We start from the raw sequence: 16,124 nt of genomic DNA on the forward strand, positions 1-16,124 counted from the left end.
TGCATAAGGGTCTCTTTTAATAGGATGGAGATGGAAAGGGTTATATTTTACAGCCATGGAAAGAACTAGGAAGGACTATCTGACTGGGAACCAGTCCTCTGATAGGATACATAACTCTGTAAAGAATGGTCAGAAATACATAGTCCTTATTTTGAGGGGCGGGAGGAGTAGGACAAGGAGATGGGCAGGGTACTAATAATATAAACAAACAAACAATTTTAGATCTCTTTCCCAAACATACCAATGAGAGATTGTTTCTGCTGCTTCTGTTCAAACTATTAAATATGCAAAAGCCCAGACAGTAGCTGTGGATAGTTAGTCAAAGAACTTTGAAATCCCACTGATTTTGGTGGGAGAGGGTCACTCTACTTCCTTTCACTGAAGTGAAATTAAACAGGAAGTTGCCTTATACTTCAGTAGTCTAGTTAGCCAAGTATTCTATGCTATAATTATCCCAGAGAAGAGGAGTTTATCAATCAGTCCTGTTACCAGTTATTTAACTTGAAACATTTTCACTAACCTATGGTTCTGCCGTAATCATAGGGCAAAAAGACTTAAAGTCCATGTAAGCCAACCCCTCACAAAGTAGGACAATCCATTTGGGTCTCTGTAGATGGTTTTTAAAAACCTGAGAGCAGTCTTCTTGAAACAGAACAAATGATCAAGCCTTTACTTGAGGGTCAATTTTTCTATCTATAGGGGAAGCAGAAGCCTTCCCCTATATGTGACCAGACAGAAAATTTACTTCCTGACCCTAAATATGACCATGAGGCACACAGCATGAAAAAAAGTCCAAAAGTAAAAAATAATGGGATTCAATTCTCTGCCTCCTGGTTATCCCCATTTCCACCCATCCCATAGAAGATGATCACCAATTCATTGTTGCTGACGGTTTTCTCTTCTCTTCTCAGCTAGCTGCAGTGTTGGAACATATTACGATGGGGAGCAAGAAAGCTGCATTCTATGTCCGAATGGAACTTACCAAGACAACGAAGGCCAAATAACTTGTGAACCTTGCCCAAACCCACAGAATCCCGGAAACCAAAAAACAGCTGGAGCTCACAGTATATCTGAATGTGGAGGTGAGGATGTTGCACCTTACAGAGTCATGAACACTATTGCTTCTTCCTCCTTGGTATGATTTGAAAGCACCCATTAGTTCAGCCTTCTTTTCTCACATGCCATGTTTACATTGGTCTGGACAGTGTCTGCACCGCATGTGTGTGCAGGTTTGGAGTAGATGGCGATCAATATGTATATGGATGTGGAGGTGTAGGTGTAGGTATATTTCATTACTGTACTCGCCTTCCCAGTGTTGTCTGCACTGATGCATCTGGAGATAACATGGAATTTCTATAGAATGCAGCCTGAAGAGAGGTAAAGTTGCCAGCTTCCAGTACATCCTTGCCATGTGCTTCTTTGATCAGTTTAGTATCAGATTCTTGCACCAGTTTGGGGAAAAGTGGAAATAAAGGAAAACTAAGAAACAGTCTTAGGTGGAAGGAAGATGACGCATGCTGGCTATAGCACATCAGTTTCCATTAATCTAAATTTGTCAAATATTTTACGATACTTCAGACACTATAATCTGTGCAACATTCTGTATCTGGAAAATGTAGTTTACTAAGAGGAAGAAGACCTTTCACTTTTTCTCTCTTGTTTTTGCCAGACATGTAGAACTGTGGGCAATGATAAAATATTCTCCTATACAGTTTATACATTTATGTCAACATTGTTTTAAAGTGTAGCTAAACAAGGATGCTATAGCAGCAGATTTCCTGCATTGGCAGAGATTTGGGCTAGATGACCTCCCACATCTATGATTCTTTATCATACCTTAACACATATGCGTCAGTTTGATTTTAAAGAATGTAGAGGAATATAAAATATAATAGAGGAAAGGGGATCCTGTAAGACCTCTCAGCTCTCCTAAGATAATTACAGTGGTGCCTCGCAAGACGAAATAAATTCGTTCCGTGAGTTTTTTCGTCTTACGAAGCACGGTGTCAGGAAAGTTTTGGAAAAGCTTCAAAAATCACCAAAGTCTTTAAAAACCTCAAAAAAGGCTACCACACTGCGTTCTATGAGTTGCTCCTCGAAGTCAAGTCGCAACTGTATTAACGGTGTTAAGAAAAAGGAAACAAACTTGCAAGACGTTTCCGTCTTGCGAAGCAAGCCCATAGGGAAAATCGTCTTGCGAAGCAGCTCAAAAAACAAAAAACCCTTTCATCTAGTGAGTTTTTTGTCTTGCGAGGCATTTGTCTTGCGAGGTACCACTGTACTGATTTTCTTACATTATTTGTACAATGGCAAGATTTGCATTACCAAATTCCCCTGAAGTTCTGCTTTTAGGAAATATCCAGGGAGCAGTCAGGAAGAAAAAAGATATTCAGAATTTAATTGTGGCTGCCAGTATGTATGCATGCCCAGACTCTGGAAAAGATCAAAACTGTGTCTGATGTCCAAAGTTGGTTAATAAGAATCGGGAATGTTGCACTTAGGGGAAATGAGCAAGCTCTATTATATTAAGGGAGCTCAGAATTCCTTTGTATAAATAAAACTGCAGCCTTTTATATAGAAAGATCACAGACAAGTTCTCTACTCTAAGTACAGTGGTACTTCAGGTTCCATACACTTCAGGTTACATACGCTTCAGGTTACAGACTCTGCTAACCCAGAAATATTACCTCGGGTTAAGACCTTTGCTTCAGGATGAGAACAGAAATCATGCTCTGGTGGCGCAGCAGCAGCAGCGGGAGGCCCCATTAGCTAAAGTGGTGCTTCAGGTTGAGAACAGTTTCAAGTTAAGAACGGACCTCCGGAACGAATTAAGTTCTTAACCCGAGGTGCCACTGTATAGTAGTCTCCAGAAATTTTCTACAATATGATGTTTTAGGATAATGTAGTTTGCCTCTTTATTGATAGAGCAAATGGATATTGGTAGGTGATGTGGCACGCCTTAAAACTCTCATCACAGAACAAAAGAAATCCATATCCATTAGATAGTTCACATTTTAACAGCTCTGTAGCATTCAAACTTGCATTGGCTATATTTACAACCTCAAAAGAAAAAGTGTTGGAGGGGAAAAATGCGTTTTTGATGTCATGACCTACGGGTCAGTATTTAAGCATGCAATTTTCTTTCTTCCTTGGTGCATTAAGCACATACAGCTCCATGCTTCTTCTTTATTCAGAAGCCAAGGCGGCACTCCCTATTAAACTCAGTTCATTAGCTGTAAACAAAATTCCTCATCCCTGATCATGACCAGTTAATGCCTTATTTGCTGCAAACTTAAATAAGTTGAAATGATGCCAGGGCCAATTTAACCCCCCTAACAAAAACAACCATTCACTGAAGTGATTTATCAGAGCTATAAACCAAAACTAACAGCTTTAGTTTTACCAGCTCTTTAAAAGGACAGAACTTCACAGCTTAGCCAAACAGCTGCAGCAGTAATCCCATGTCTTGCAGAACAGTTTTAATCATTTGGCCTGCCATGGCAATCAGCTTGCTGCAAGTTTGGAAGACATATTGCTTGGAGATTTACATAAAGAAGCTGCAGAGGATGGTTATGTGTATATAATCAGTTCCAGTAGGTTAGCTCGGTCTGTATAGTATATCGGTACCAAAGCAGTTTAGGAATGGAGGAGATAATACTAAAGGCTCAGTGATAGGGCCTGGACCTAATTTTTTCTACATGGCTTATTAGACATTCCATGACTGTGTCTGAAAGGTATGTTGCATGGGGATATGAAAGGTACATGAAGAGGTCCTATTCCTCATAGTAGCCTGTTGTGGTGCCTGGGTGCAGGTGGGGAGGAGAGTGGGGGCACTGGGTCCCATTTTGCCTGACAGAATTCCTCTGTATGTGGGTGCTGTACCCATGATAAAGTGAATGCATTTCTAATACTTTGATTAGTAATGCCAGTTTAGTTCAGAAGTGTGCTTTACAGACTCCAAAAGGAGGCTTTTCAACCATCATGAAAACCCTGCACTTTCTCTTTGCATTTGGACTTCCCATTTCTGGGAAGGATAAATTCACAATGTAGTCAGTTAAGTGGTTGGATTTGGATTTCGCTTTAATGGAACACCATAAAGTTATTAGTACTTTCTAAAAAGAAATACAAGAATTAGCTATGGATCTACCATGTAATAGAAGGGCAACTGCTGATTTCTAGTTCCAGGATTAGGTAACTCTCAGAATTGGATGCATGTCAGTGGCCAGATTAGGACACCTATTTAGCTGCAAGTTCCTATTTTTATTTTGAACTGCATTTAGTTCAGATTTTTAATAACTATCATTTTCTATCTTGCAATAGGACTTTCCACCAACAGAGGCTCCAGTATATTATAGGCTTGCCAAAAAATCCATGGCTTATAGCCGTGGTTTTCAACCAATGTGCTGTGGCACCCTGGGGTGCCTTGAATGGTCAAGGGTGCTGCGACCAACACTGGCCTCTGTCCCTCTTTCCTTCCATCCCTCCTCTGATGCCCTCTTGCATTTCTGCATCCCAAAGGCTTGCACAGCTGTTTGCGGCAGCGGCCCTGGCTACAAGCTCCCTAGGTGAATGGTGCCTCTGGGGCTGACCAGAGGGTGCTTCCCAGGCCCCTGTGGGGCAGTAGGAGAAGGCACCTCTCTTGTGGGGGGCAGCTCAGAGACTGGGGGTGGGGGGGCAGCTGCAGCTGCCCAGAGGACTCCCAAGGAGAGGAGGCTGAGGGTGAGAGGCTGCCAGCTCTGCAGGCAAGAGGTGACATAACTGGGCTCCTGAGCCCCACAGGGTACCACAGAAAGAATGCAGTTGGTCAAGGGAGCCGTAGAATCAAAAAGGTTGAAAACCTCTGGCTTACATATATATTCTCTCCCCTCTCCCACAGGACAGTGCTCACCAGGTGAATACTCAGTTGATGGATTTAAGCCTTGTCTTGCATGTCCTTTGGGGACATATCAGCCTGAGCCAGGTCGAACATCTTGTTTTACCTGTGGTGGAGGTTTGATGACAAAACTTACCGGTGCAACAGTGTTTCAGAATTGTGAGACTAAAGGTAAGAATTAAGGATGCACGAGGAACATAGGCAACCACACTTTTCATTTCCACCTTTTAAGGGTGAAAGCATTCCTTTCAACTGCAAATATAAAAGTTGGAGATCTAGTCTATTCATTTACTTAGAATACTGATCTTGTTTAATAGCCAAAAGAAGTGCTCATTCTCACAATAAAACTCATATTCACATCCAGTGTCAGGAACAACATGGTGTCGCCATGGTGGCAATAGCCATGCCTTAGATAACCTCATTGGCTACGATGCTGCCACTGTGCAAAGCAGGTGACATTTCCTGCCGTAGACCTTGGTATCACCTTTAGGCCTCACTCTGATAAGCAGCAGAGCCGCTGATAAACTCTGAGGCAAGGGCTGAGCAGCTGGAAAGCACTCAAAGCATGCTGGAGGCAACTCCTCCCTTTTCCATTCATACACATGGCCCAAAGTGCTTGTTGGGCAGGGACTAATTGGAAAGAATATATTCAAGCAGGATAGACTAATCCTCAGGACTTTTTTCCTATATCAAGAGTGGGAAACCTGAAGCCGTCCAGATGTTGTTGGGACTCCAACTTTCAGCACCCCTAGCCAGCATGAACAATGGGAAGGAATTTGGGGAGTTGTAGTCAATGCCGTAGGCTCTCCAACCCTGCCCTACCGATATGGACTTCATTTTCTTAAAGGAATTGCATGCATACACCACACATATACCTTCTTGTGTGGTGAATACATATTTATTTTGCCAGATTCGACATGCACTGAAACTTCCTGCTAAGTGATAGGTGCCCACAGTGTGAACTCCCAAGTGAAATTAGCATATACATTCTTCATCTGTGGCAGTGTGCATGTTGGATGTACACAATTTTTCTGTGCAGAAAATTAGTCTTGGATGAAATGTCATTCAGTGGAATGGCTGCAGTTAATCATGTCACCGCTTATCAAAGCTATTGTAGCATGTTGCTTGTTCACCTTCTACAGTGCAGTGCTCACCTGGTCATTTCTACAACACTACAACACATCGTTGTATCCGCTGCTCTGTTGGAACATACCAGCCTGAGTTTGGACAGAATTACTGCATTTCATGCCCTGGAAACACAACCACTGATTATGATGGATCAACAAATGTAACTCATTGCAAAGGTAAATATTGATAATCTATGTTGTAGTCAGTCCAAAATGAAAGGACCTAGTACCAACTGCAGTGGGGATAGATGCTATTGGTCTTTCCTTAAGTGAGCAGAAGCCATATCCCCACCCAACAGCAATCACTCGTTAGCCATATCCTGCTTTGGGATGTAGGCTTTCCTAACCTGACTTCATTGCTTTCTTTGGTGTCAGTCTCCAAGTAGCCCTTATCAGTGGACATAGGAAGGAGCTGTTGGTGTCCTCTGCAACAGCTTCTGCTTCAGTTGTGCCAAGTTCTAGACCCTAAGCCTAAGGCAATTCTTCCAGGCCAGGCTTTCTCTAAACACTAAACCAGCCTTTCCAGAACTGATGCCTTCCAGATGTTTTGAACTACAACTCCTATTGTCCATGACCATTGGCCATGCTGGCTGGGGCTGATAGGAGTTGTAGTCCAAAAATCTGAAAGGACACTAGGTTGGAAAAGCTGTACTGTATATGGATTTTGCTCCTTTGTTTTTAGTCATCTTGAAGCAGCTACTCAATAAAAATGGTCTAAGGAATAAAAGATATGCATGATTCCTAGATAGTAGCCAAAGTAATTGTATCAGTTGTGATTGCTGCTGGTGGCATTGCACAGGTGTGAATATTGCTTTCCCCTCTGCCCTGGCTATGGGTAACATATTTCCTTTTTTCCAGACAGGCACTGTGGTGGTGAGCTTGGAGAGTTTACTGGATACATTGAATCCCCAAACTATCCTGGAAATTATCCTGCAAACACAGAATGTACTTGGAGTATAAATCCTCCTCCTAAACGCCGCATCCTGATTGTGGTACCGGAAATATTTTTGCCAATAGAAGATGAATGTGGAGACTACCTGGTGATGAGAAAAAGCTGTAAGTTAAACTAGGTTTCCATGTCAGGTATATGAATGTATTTCTCCTGATGGATCTTTGCTAGATTTTGTCTGTGCCAAAGCAAGTCCCGTGAAAATCTGGCTCTAAAATATAGTATAACAGCCTTTGTAACAATAAATTCCAGCCATTATGGGTGAAACACACACACACACACACACACCACCAATCAGACATATTTTAGATTTAGTGGGGAACTATAGTGATTTGTGGTGGGTAGAGGAGGTAGGGAATTCATCTTATTTTTTTACACAAACATGCTTGCCTTTCCTGGGGTGTACATCTGCCAGCTGGTTGAGTGGAGCCAGAGAGCAAATGATCTGCTGATGGCTGCAGTCACAAGACCACTAAGTCCTAAGATGAATGGGCTTTTGGCAGCAGCAAGCAGAGTCAACCATTGAAAATGACTGCTTTTGTAGAATGGTTCATGTGGAAAGAAAAATAAGAATCCCTGTGACTTACGTGTGTGGGGTGAATAACGAAAGAATCGGGGTGCCTGAATTCAAAATGCAGGGCTAAATTAAGTCTCCAGCGGAAATTCCAAGTAGCAGAGTTTAAACTCACCAAGTCAAGCAGCACAGTGAAGTGTTAGGAATGTAGGCTGTTAAACTTTTTGCAAATCCAGTTTAGTTCGCTTTGTGAAGTGGTTCCCTCTTTCTACCACCCTTTGCATTGAACAGACTATATATACTGTATATACTGTTAAGTAAGTTTTAAATGCTTTAAATGTTAGAAAACATTTGAAAGGTCAGATTCATGCATTTATCCAAGCAGCAGCAAGGAGAACACAGGCAGAATAGTCTTGGATAAAAACATTCAGTTACAAGCTGTGGCGAGAAAGGGAACAGGAAAAGAAGGCTTCGCTTCCTTCCTCTTTGGAGAAGGGGCATGACCTAGCTGAGTCTAGGAATCCAGCTCTATTGTTGTAACCCCTTAAGCACTCGTACATATTAGTGTTTGGCAGCAATTTCCCACTATTTAGCCTAGGCATAGGCAAACTCAGCCCTCCAGATGTTTTGGGACTACAGTTCCCATCATCCCTGACCACTGGTCCTGTTAGTTAGGGATCATGGGAGTTGTAGGCCAAAAACATCTGGAGGGCCGAGTTTGCCTATGCCTGATTTAGCCTTTGCAAATCTAATGGCCCCCCGCTCTCCATGCTTGTAGCTGCTTTCAATCCACCAGCTTCTTGCTGCCACTAGTTTTGTTGAGCTCAGGAGATCCTGAAATGTAGTGGTCTTACAGCACTGATAGCATGCCTTTCCATTCAATGGAGATACTTTGACTATGTACACATTAGCCCCCCAACCCCCCAGCAGCATTTCATGCTGCATTTGCACATTACTATACACACCAGAGGGGGCATTACCTGTTTGGTTTCCTTACGCATGCAACTCCCCAACTCCTATTCATGAAGCTGTGATCTGTGCTTGTGCAACAGTTGTTTCAAATTTTCACACCTCAGCTAAACTGCGGAGTGAAAGTTGCTTCTGTTTTCAAACTGAATGGAAGCTGGTTTGAGGGGAAATGCATTAAACAGTATTTCTCAAGAAACTACAGGAGAGATGGGTTGTGGCTAATGTCATGTGTGCACAGCTTCAGACACCTGCAGCTGGAATGCACAGCCTTAGTATAACTTACTAAAAACAATACCATTGTTTTTGGCATTAACTAAGTTTCATATACACATCCAAGAAGCAGCCTTTCTGAATGTACTGTACTCAGCTAGTAATCTAAGCATTTAGGGAGGCGTAGAAGATTTTACTCCTGCTGAATTAAGTGAGTTTGGAAATAATGTGATATTTTTACTGCTTCAGTCATGGCTTGCTACATGCTGGGCCTGTTCTTGTTGATGCAACACTTCATTTTCTTGTGCTGATGGCTTGGCACAGCTCCTAGGCAATAGATCTTTAAAAGCTAAAAATAGCATGTTTATGGAGCCAAATTGTATCTTTGGAGTGTAATCTTGACGTGTGCTTTGCCAATGACCACAACAGAGCCAAAGGTTCTCATATGGTGCATTGAAACAGGAATATTGATTGCAAACCTGAATTATACCACCATTTCTGTACTGTTCCTTCTATACTACCTTTAATAATAAACCCTTATATTTCGCTTTCAGTTGCCCAATGTGTTCACATGCATTATTTAGTTGCAATCTTCACAAAAACCCTGCATTTTTATTATTTCCTCCATACTGAAAATTATTATTATTCCTCTTGTATTGTAGAATGGGTGAGAACTGGGTTGAGAGAAAATAGCTTGGCAAAAGCCACATAGCACATTCAAAGCAGAGTCAATATTCCATCTAGAAGATTTGTTCAGTTTCTTAGCTTCTATGCAACCCACAAAGCAGGGCGTTAAGCATGCGCTTGGGATAGGTTTTGCTACTGAACAAAAAAGGATTTAGTGTTCTCTTTTCCTTGTGCAATGAACTAGTTTATTATTATTTCAAAAAAATTATGTGCTTCTTGTTTTTTTTTAAAAAAACCTCAAAGCAGATGATGATGATGATGATGATTATTATGTAGTATTTTGTGTTTTTTATCTTGTATTTTTATGTTGTGAACTATGGATCTATGGTTGTGGGGTAGGATACAAACAAACAATAAATAAATAAATAAATAAAGCATAAAACGATAAAATCAAGAAAAAATCACAGTACTTTAAAACATACAAGAAGTGAAAATACTAAAAAAAATAATAATCAAATTTAGAGAAGTAATGTGTTCGAAATGTACGTTTTTTTATTTTTTGTATTTATTGTCAGATTGTCAGCAAAACCATAGACTTGTGATAGGACCTCAGTAGAATTGGAAAGCTGCTCAGTGCTCCAGTGTTGAGGTGTGGTCCATCTTTCTTCATTGAGATATCCCACTCAATAGCTTTTTCTGTTGCAGCATGCGGTGGGGGTGCTGTTCCTAGGCTGGAGGTGGCAGTTCCCTGGAAACATTGTCCCACAATGCTTTTAAAGCATCTGGAATTAATGGGAGGGACATATTAGGGTATGACATGTAGCCATCAAGTAAATAATCCGCCCTTTACTAAGATGGATGCTAGCAATGGAGAAGCAGAAAGAAAACTTCAGGGCAATTAATGTTGGGGTGATGGTAGATAGTTGGGTGGGTTGGTGAGAAGAGAATAAAATAAAAGTATTTTGTTGTTCAAAAGAAAAATCCAAAGCTAACAGGTGCTTTATACCTTCCTTTTGTCCATTATGTTTTGAAGCTTCCTCCAATTCTGTGACCACATACGAAACCTGTCAAACCTACGAACGCCCTATAGCTTTCACTTCCAGGTCTAAGAAGCTCTGGGTCCAGTTCAAGTCCAATGAAGGAAATAGTGCCAAAGGATTCCAGGTCCCTTATGTAACATACGATGGTAAGGAAACCTTAAAAACTGCTGGAACTAAAGTGTGGGTGTTTCAATGTGTAAATTTGTGTTTTTACTTTCCATCTCAAAGTCTGGGAGTAGGGGATATCAACATTTTATATAGGTAGAATATTTTATATAAGTGAATTTTTATGTGTCAGGTAAGGACATGCTTCCACACAAAATAACATGGGTATTAACCATGTCCCTTATGAGATGAAATGTGAAATTATTTTGGAGATGGTAAGGGGTGGGGGACAGATGTCTGTTGGGGGTATAACTCTCAAATTGTATCAGATTTTGTCTTTTATGTGCCAGTTCACATTTTTACACAAAATTGTATATTTGTGTATTTGAGACAAGTTAGCTTCTGAACACCTCCAAGTTGCTTTGCTGCAATGTAGGTTTTATTTTTTGATTTAGGAAAGCTGTAACTGGTTTATTGCTGTATCCCAAGAAGTGTCTTTTCTCATAATGGTACAAATGGCTTCACAGTTTCTACTTTGAAGTTGAATTTGGGACTAATCAGTGTTTCAGGCAGATGCAGAGAAAATTGGAAGTTTCATCTTCCTTGTACGTCTGATCTCTATGATAAATTATCCCAAACTACCCTGCGGGAGGCAGTGGAAGACAGGAGTGCCTGGCGTGCTCTGGTCCAGGGGGTCACGAAGAGTCGGACACGACTAAACGACTAAACAACAACAACCCTGGGGTAACAATCTGATGTGATTATGGCATGATGGATTCCAAAGGCCTGCAAGTGCAGCACTTAAAAGCCTAAATCCTTTGGCTTTGCTGCCAGCCAGTGGCAACTTAACCCACCCTTCTTAGCTGGAAACAGGATTTGTTCCACATTTTTTAAACCTGATTTCCATCCTGAAAACACACCAATGGAAACAGGCTAATACGTTTGATACCAAAATAGTAAATGCTGTTTGCTTATTATACAAAAAAAGTGAAAGGGGAAAAAGCAGGAGTGTTGTAGGCAGATTTTAACATAAAGAGTAGATTTATTTAGCAAAGCTGTATTTGATGTTTGCCACATAGCCAGCATTTATATATGTCTCCAAGGCTGCTTATGATTTCTGCCATGGACCGATTACCGCATATACTCGAATATAAGCCGATTTTTTCAGCATTTCTTTTATGCTGAAAAAGCTTCCCTCAGCTTATACTCAAATGAGGCAGGAGGTGGTGGAGGGACGAGCCCTTTCTCGCCGCTCGTCCCTCCACCGCCGCTGGCCTCTTGCAAGGGCAGGCACAGGAGCCGTGGCTGGGAGAGGCGCTGCACTGTGCCTCTCCCAACCAGGCTCCTATGCCTGCTCTTGCGAGCGGCAGAGGTGGAACGAGCAGCCCAAAAGGATCCCTTTTGGGCTGCTCCTTCCTCCTCCTTCCCCCTTGCTGCTTTCTGTGGAGGAGAAGGAGCGAGCAGCCCGAAAGCAGCTCTTTCAGGCTGCTTGTTCTTCCTCCTCCGCTGCCACAAGGTTTGTGGTGTGGTAAAATTTGGTGCCTCGGCTTATATTCGGGTTGGCTTATACTTGAGTATATAAAGTAATAGTAAGCAGATATGGAACACTTTGTCTCTTTGTCTAAACAGTATAGTTTGTTTCTTGAAGGCTGTTTAGAATAGGTATTAAATCTGCTAATCTGAAAATTGTAGTCTTGGTTATAGATGGGTACATGCAAATGCATGAGTACATTCTGTTTGGGAGCATTTTCAGCCAAAGAATGGGAAATGCTAACAGACTTGCCCAAAGGAGTAGTAAGTACCCCTCCTGTTCAGCCTAGAGATACATGTATGTGCTGCTGATGTAACTCAAATGAATATTTGCAAGTCATGTGTATATGTGTGTGTCTCCAACAGAGGATTATCAGGAACTAATAGAAGACATAGTCAGAGATGGTAGACTGTATGCATCAGAAAATCATCAAGAGATCCTTAAGGTAAACTTGCTCAGTTAATCTCCTGAAGGAAAACATCCATTCATGAGTGACTGCTGTTTGTGCAAATAAAGCTTTAATGCTTTGTTTACAATCTACTGTGACAGAGAGGAAGCTAAACAGGAGGAGGATCAGCAGGCATATCTCCCAAACAAGAAGAAACATGCTGCTATCACTCTGTTCCCCAAGAACCAAAACTAGTCTGAAGGGAGTGGTGGAGGCAATGTTGACTCAAGATATGCAGATAACTGATGCAGTAAACATGCAGTGTATATGTTAAATAACTGACAATATGCTACCTATAAATATTGCCATAAATCGGCTACCTGAAGCTGCTGTCTCAGCCTGCTGCCTAATAGTAGTGCTGATGGCAAATGCTGATGTTTCTAACTTGTGAACTTGAGCATTAGTAATTGCCTAGCAATCATACATGCCTTCTGTTCCAACTTCTGGAAGCACAGGAATGATGATAGCAATGATATGTGGGTAACTTGGACTAAGCCTTAGCATTTTGGTGGGTTGCAGTTTGAATTACAGGAAATAGGAAGGGCCTTTACCTTAATATGTAATAGAAACTGAACCAAGAATTGTGCTTGCACTATTTTTTCCTCAAACTACAGTATATTAAATGACAACTGAGTTCTTTCTTACACTTTCAGGATAAGAAGCTGATAAAGGCATTGTTTGATGTCTTGGCACACCCACAGAACTACTTCAAGTACACAGCACAAGAGTCCAGGGAGATGTTTCCAAGGTCTTTTATTCGATTGTTGCGCTCTAAAGTCTCCAGATTTTTGAGGCCTTACAAATAGTGAACGCTATATTTTGAAAACTTAAAAAGTTACTGACTGTACAGCAGATTTGTTTTGTATTCTCTAAGTTGGGGAAATTTTCAGGAAGCTGCCCAGTCAGTTGTATACAGTGTGTAAATTTTTTTTTATTAAAAATATAATTATTTCATTGCCATCTGTTTTATTTTCTGCTATTACATTACCTACTGCAGGGGTAGCCAACATGGTGCCCTCCAGCTGTTGTGGAGTACAACTCCTACCATCAAATAACCTTTGGCCATGTAGGCAGGGTCTGATGGAAGTTCGTAACATCTGGAGGGACCATATTGGCTATCCCTGATATACTAGTAGTTATGAATGAAGGTTGCAAGTGGTTTGTTCCTTTTTATATATAATAATATTGGTCCTATGATTTAAGCAGCTTTCTCGAATTGTAGAAATCTTCCCTCAATTTCCCACAAGAGGGCACCATGTTGCATCAATTTAAAAGTACAACGAAGCAGTTTCTACTATTATGTCTCCCAAGACCAGTTTAAAAAGGATAGCACTCAAACATTGGAGAGGGGAGCAGAGTCAGTGAACTTTCTTCTTGTGACAATACACTTATTGTCAGCTCTTTTTCCTCTAGACAATATAAGTGTCTATTAAAAAAAAACATTCTACCAGATATTTGCTATATAAGCCATTAATTTAATTGAAATCTCTTTTTACCTGGCTTTATGTTGTTTGTGAATCTGAGAGTGATGAAAGTTTATAGGGGGGGGGCTCTAATATAACCTGCTACTTCCTGGATTGCAAATCCTTACTTTTGCCCTCCCAATGTGTTATACACAGGTTGGGCACTGAAGCACTGAATTAGAAGAGGGGCTGTGCTGCTGGCCCTAGCCACCACCACCCCACACCTGACCTCTGAACATCAAGTGTGCACACGCAAAGAGGAAATCCTACAGCTGCTCTCAAGTAGGGATTCCTCTTCAGACATCCTCACTAGGACTCTGGGCACACAAGAGCAGAGCAGCCTCATCCCCCTTTCAATGCACGTGTGTAAATACATAAAATAGGTCCTTTATTTTCAGCGTTATCAATTTGGCTACAAACAAGCCTGCATTTTTAACATGCGTACTGGAATCAAATTGAGAAAGGGACATAAATGAGGGTTTATAGACACTGCAATTCCAGTGGAAAGGGCTAACGTAGAAGACACTTAGCTTTATATTAGGAGAATGGGCTGTGTCTATAAGCAAAGAGAGGTCTACCACCCAAGACCAGTGAGGAGGAAGGATCATATTCCAGGACTGACCTTTGATTTGATTTTGATTTAATATTTGCATGCTGCTATTCAAACAATGATCTTGAGCTCAAAGCAGCTCACAATAATAAGAATAAGCAAGCAACATTTCCCTCAATATAACTGTATCCAAAAGTACAACAGCATATAAGTAAAGCAAAAACAAACCATTTAATAAACAAGTAATGCAGGCAAATGCAAGCTCATAATAATTCAAAAATAACTTTTCCCAGGCAGCAGGGTCTTTCAAAAATTCAGCCACAAAACTGAGCTCAAAGTAGCAACACAATTTGCTCTCTTTTTTCCAGCTGAGTCTGTTCCATAGAAAGTTTCCTGGATACCCATCCAGCCTTGTCTATCCATTTATTTACTTCCAAAGGAACTTGCTTACAGGTAGGCCTAAGTTTACAGTCTGGAAAATGCTAGTGGCATCCAGCTTGAAAACTAGTTCTATAAGATACTGAGCTCCCTGCTGTAGCAATCATCACAATTTTGAATGCCACATGGAACGTTTCATGGAGCGGAATGAGTTGTCCGTACTCAATTTTCCAGTTAATTTTAACATCTGAAATTTTAGAGTTAAAAAAATGGATAGGCCACATCTCTCATTTTTTTAGAAAAGGTCCCTCAACGGAATAACAGTTTCACCAACTTCCAGTACCTGGGCAGGTTCTTGTGGGACCATTTAGTCTCAAGTGGCATGGAGGGGACTCCTGAAGTAAAGTGAAGGTCATCAATTATCCAGCATTTCTAATGGTCCTAATAAATAATAGACAGGCCCATGCTTACGATCTCATTGATGTGAGAAGGTAACTGTTAAGCTTCATCCAAGACAAAGGAATACACTGTCCTTGTCCTAGATGTGTTGATAGGGGTTGCAATTAGAGCTGCCAGGTTTTGAACTTACCCCTGTGGTGGTAAAACCTTTAGCAGTGGTTTTATCGGCAGGTGTTATCGGGTGAAGGCATTTATCTCCACATCATGAAAAGCTCCAGCAGCAGATTCCTGCAGATCAACCTGCAACTAAAGGTACAGAAACACATTAGCCTATATTTTTCCCAGTTAAGCTGGCAACCCCTAGTGCAGTTCACCAAACACTTGCTGTGTACAACTTCCTTTCATGTCAGTGAGGCTCATATGGCTCTCCTGGGCAAACTCCATTGAAATAAATAGAATACAGCAGCAGTATACTTGATTATGCCAATACTGATGGAAGGCTTTGTGTACAAGCACAGACAATTTGGGAGGATTGGGTATGGGGCTAGCAGCTGTAATTGATTGTATTTAGGATTAGACCATTCTGTGCAGGGCAAGGCTATCTGGAGTAACAACCTCCAGTTTTAGGTTGCTTCTACACTAGAGAGCCTAATGGTGCTGCCAAAGCATTGCTTTTCCACAATTATCAAGAAGTGGAACAAAAACAAAAGGTTCCACACAAACAATTAGTCTAGGTTTGACTTCCCATATATTCCCAAGTAAGTCCTCTTAATCAAATATTCTCTGCAATTTTAGCTACCATTGTCTTCCTTGAAAGTTCATCCAGCTTTATTGCTTTCAGAGGAGCAAAGATTATTTGGAAATAGCCTACTAATGGTCCCTTTGTTAATTGTCTGTTATGTCCTATCCTTGTGGTGTGGGTAATTTAGCCAAACAGAACT

At 41.1% G+C, this 16,124-nt stretch overlaps 1 protein-coding gene and 1 long non-coding RNA gene across 18 annotated transcripts in view; one reads left to right on the forward strand and one right to left on the reverse strand.

The window, feature by feature from the left end:
- The window catches only part of SCUBE2 (signal peptide, CUB domain and EGF like domain containing 2), a 46,943-nt gene extending 33,596 nt beyond the window's left edge, over positions 1–13,347 (forward strand). For all 3 annotated transcript variants that reach the window (XM_082193116.1, XM_082193115.1, XM_082193114.1), the window contains 7 exons: positions 912–1,082; positions 4,877–5,044; positions 6,016–6,177; positions 6,859–7,056; positions 10,303–10,455; positions 12,311–12,390; positions 13,047–13,347. In XM_082193116.1, the coding sequence (XP_082049242.1) occupies positions 912–1,082; positions 4,877–5,044; positions 6,016–6,177; positions 6,859–7,056; positions 10,303–10,455; positions 12,311–12,390; positions 13,047–13,199 (1,085 nt within the window). In that variant the 3' untranslated portion in view covers positions 13,200–13,347. The remainder of the gene's footprint in view (positions 1–911; positions 1,083–4,876; positions 5,045–6,015; positions 6,178–6,858; positions 7,057–10,302; positions 10,456–12,310; positions 12,391–13,046) is intronic.
- Positions 9,800–16,124, reverse strand: part of LOC309516688 — a 57,752-nt gene continuing 51,427 nt past the window's right edge. For 14 of the 15 annotated variants that reach the window (XR_014212970.1, XR_014212971.1, XR_014212972.1 and 11 more), the window contains 2 exons: positions 15,374–15,489; positions 9,800–10,051 (listed from right to left, as the gene is read on the reverse strand). This is a non-coding gene — a long non-coding RNA (uncharacterized lncRNA). Of the gene's footprint in view, positions 10,052–15,127; positions 15,226–15,373; positions 15,490–16,124 lie in introns of all 15 variants that reach the window. The other variant, XR_014212981.1, reaches the window with a different exon arrangement.

Source organism: Podarcis vaucheri (genome assembly GCF_965113315.1).
Source record: "Podarcis vaucheri genome assembly, chromosome: 1".
Taxonomy (NCBI): domain Eukaryota; kingdom Metazoa; phylum Chordata; class Lepidosauria; order Squamata; family Lacertidae; genus Podarcis; species Podarcis vaucheri.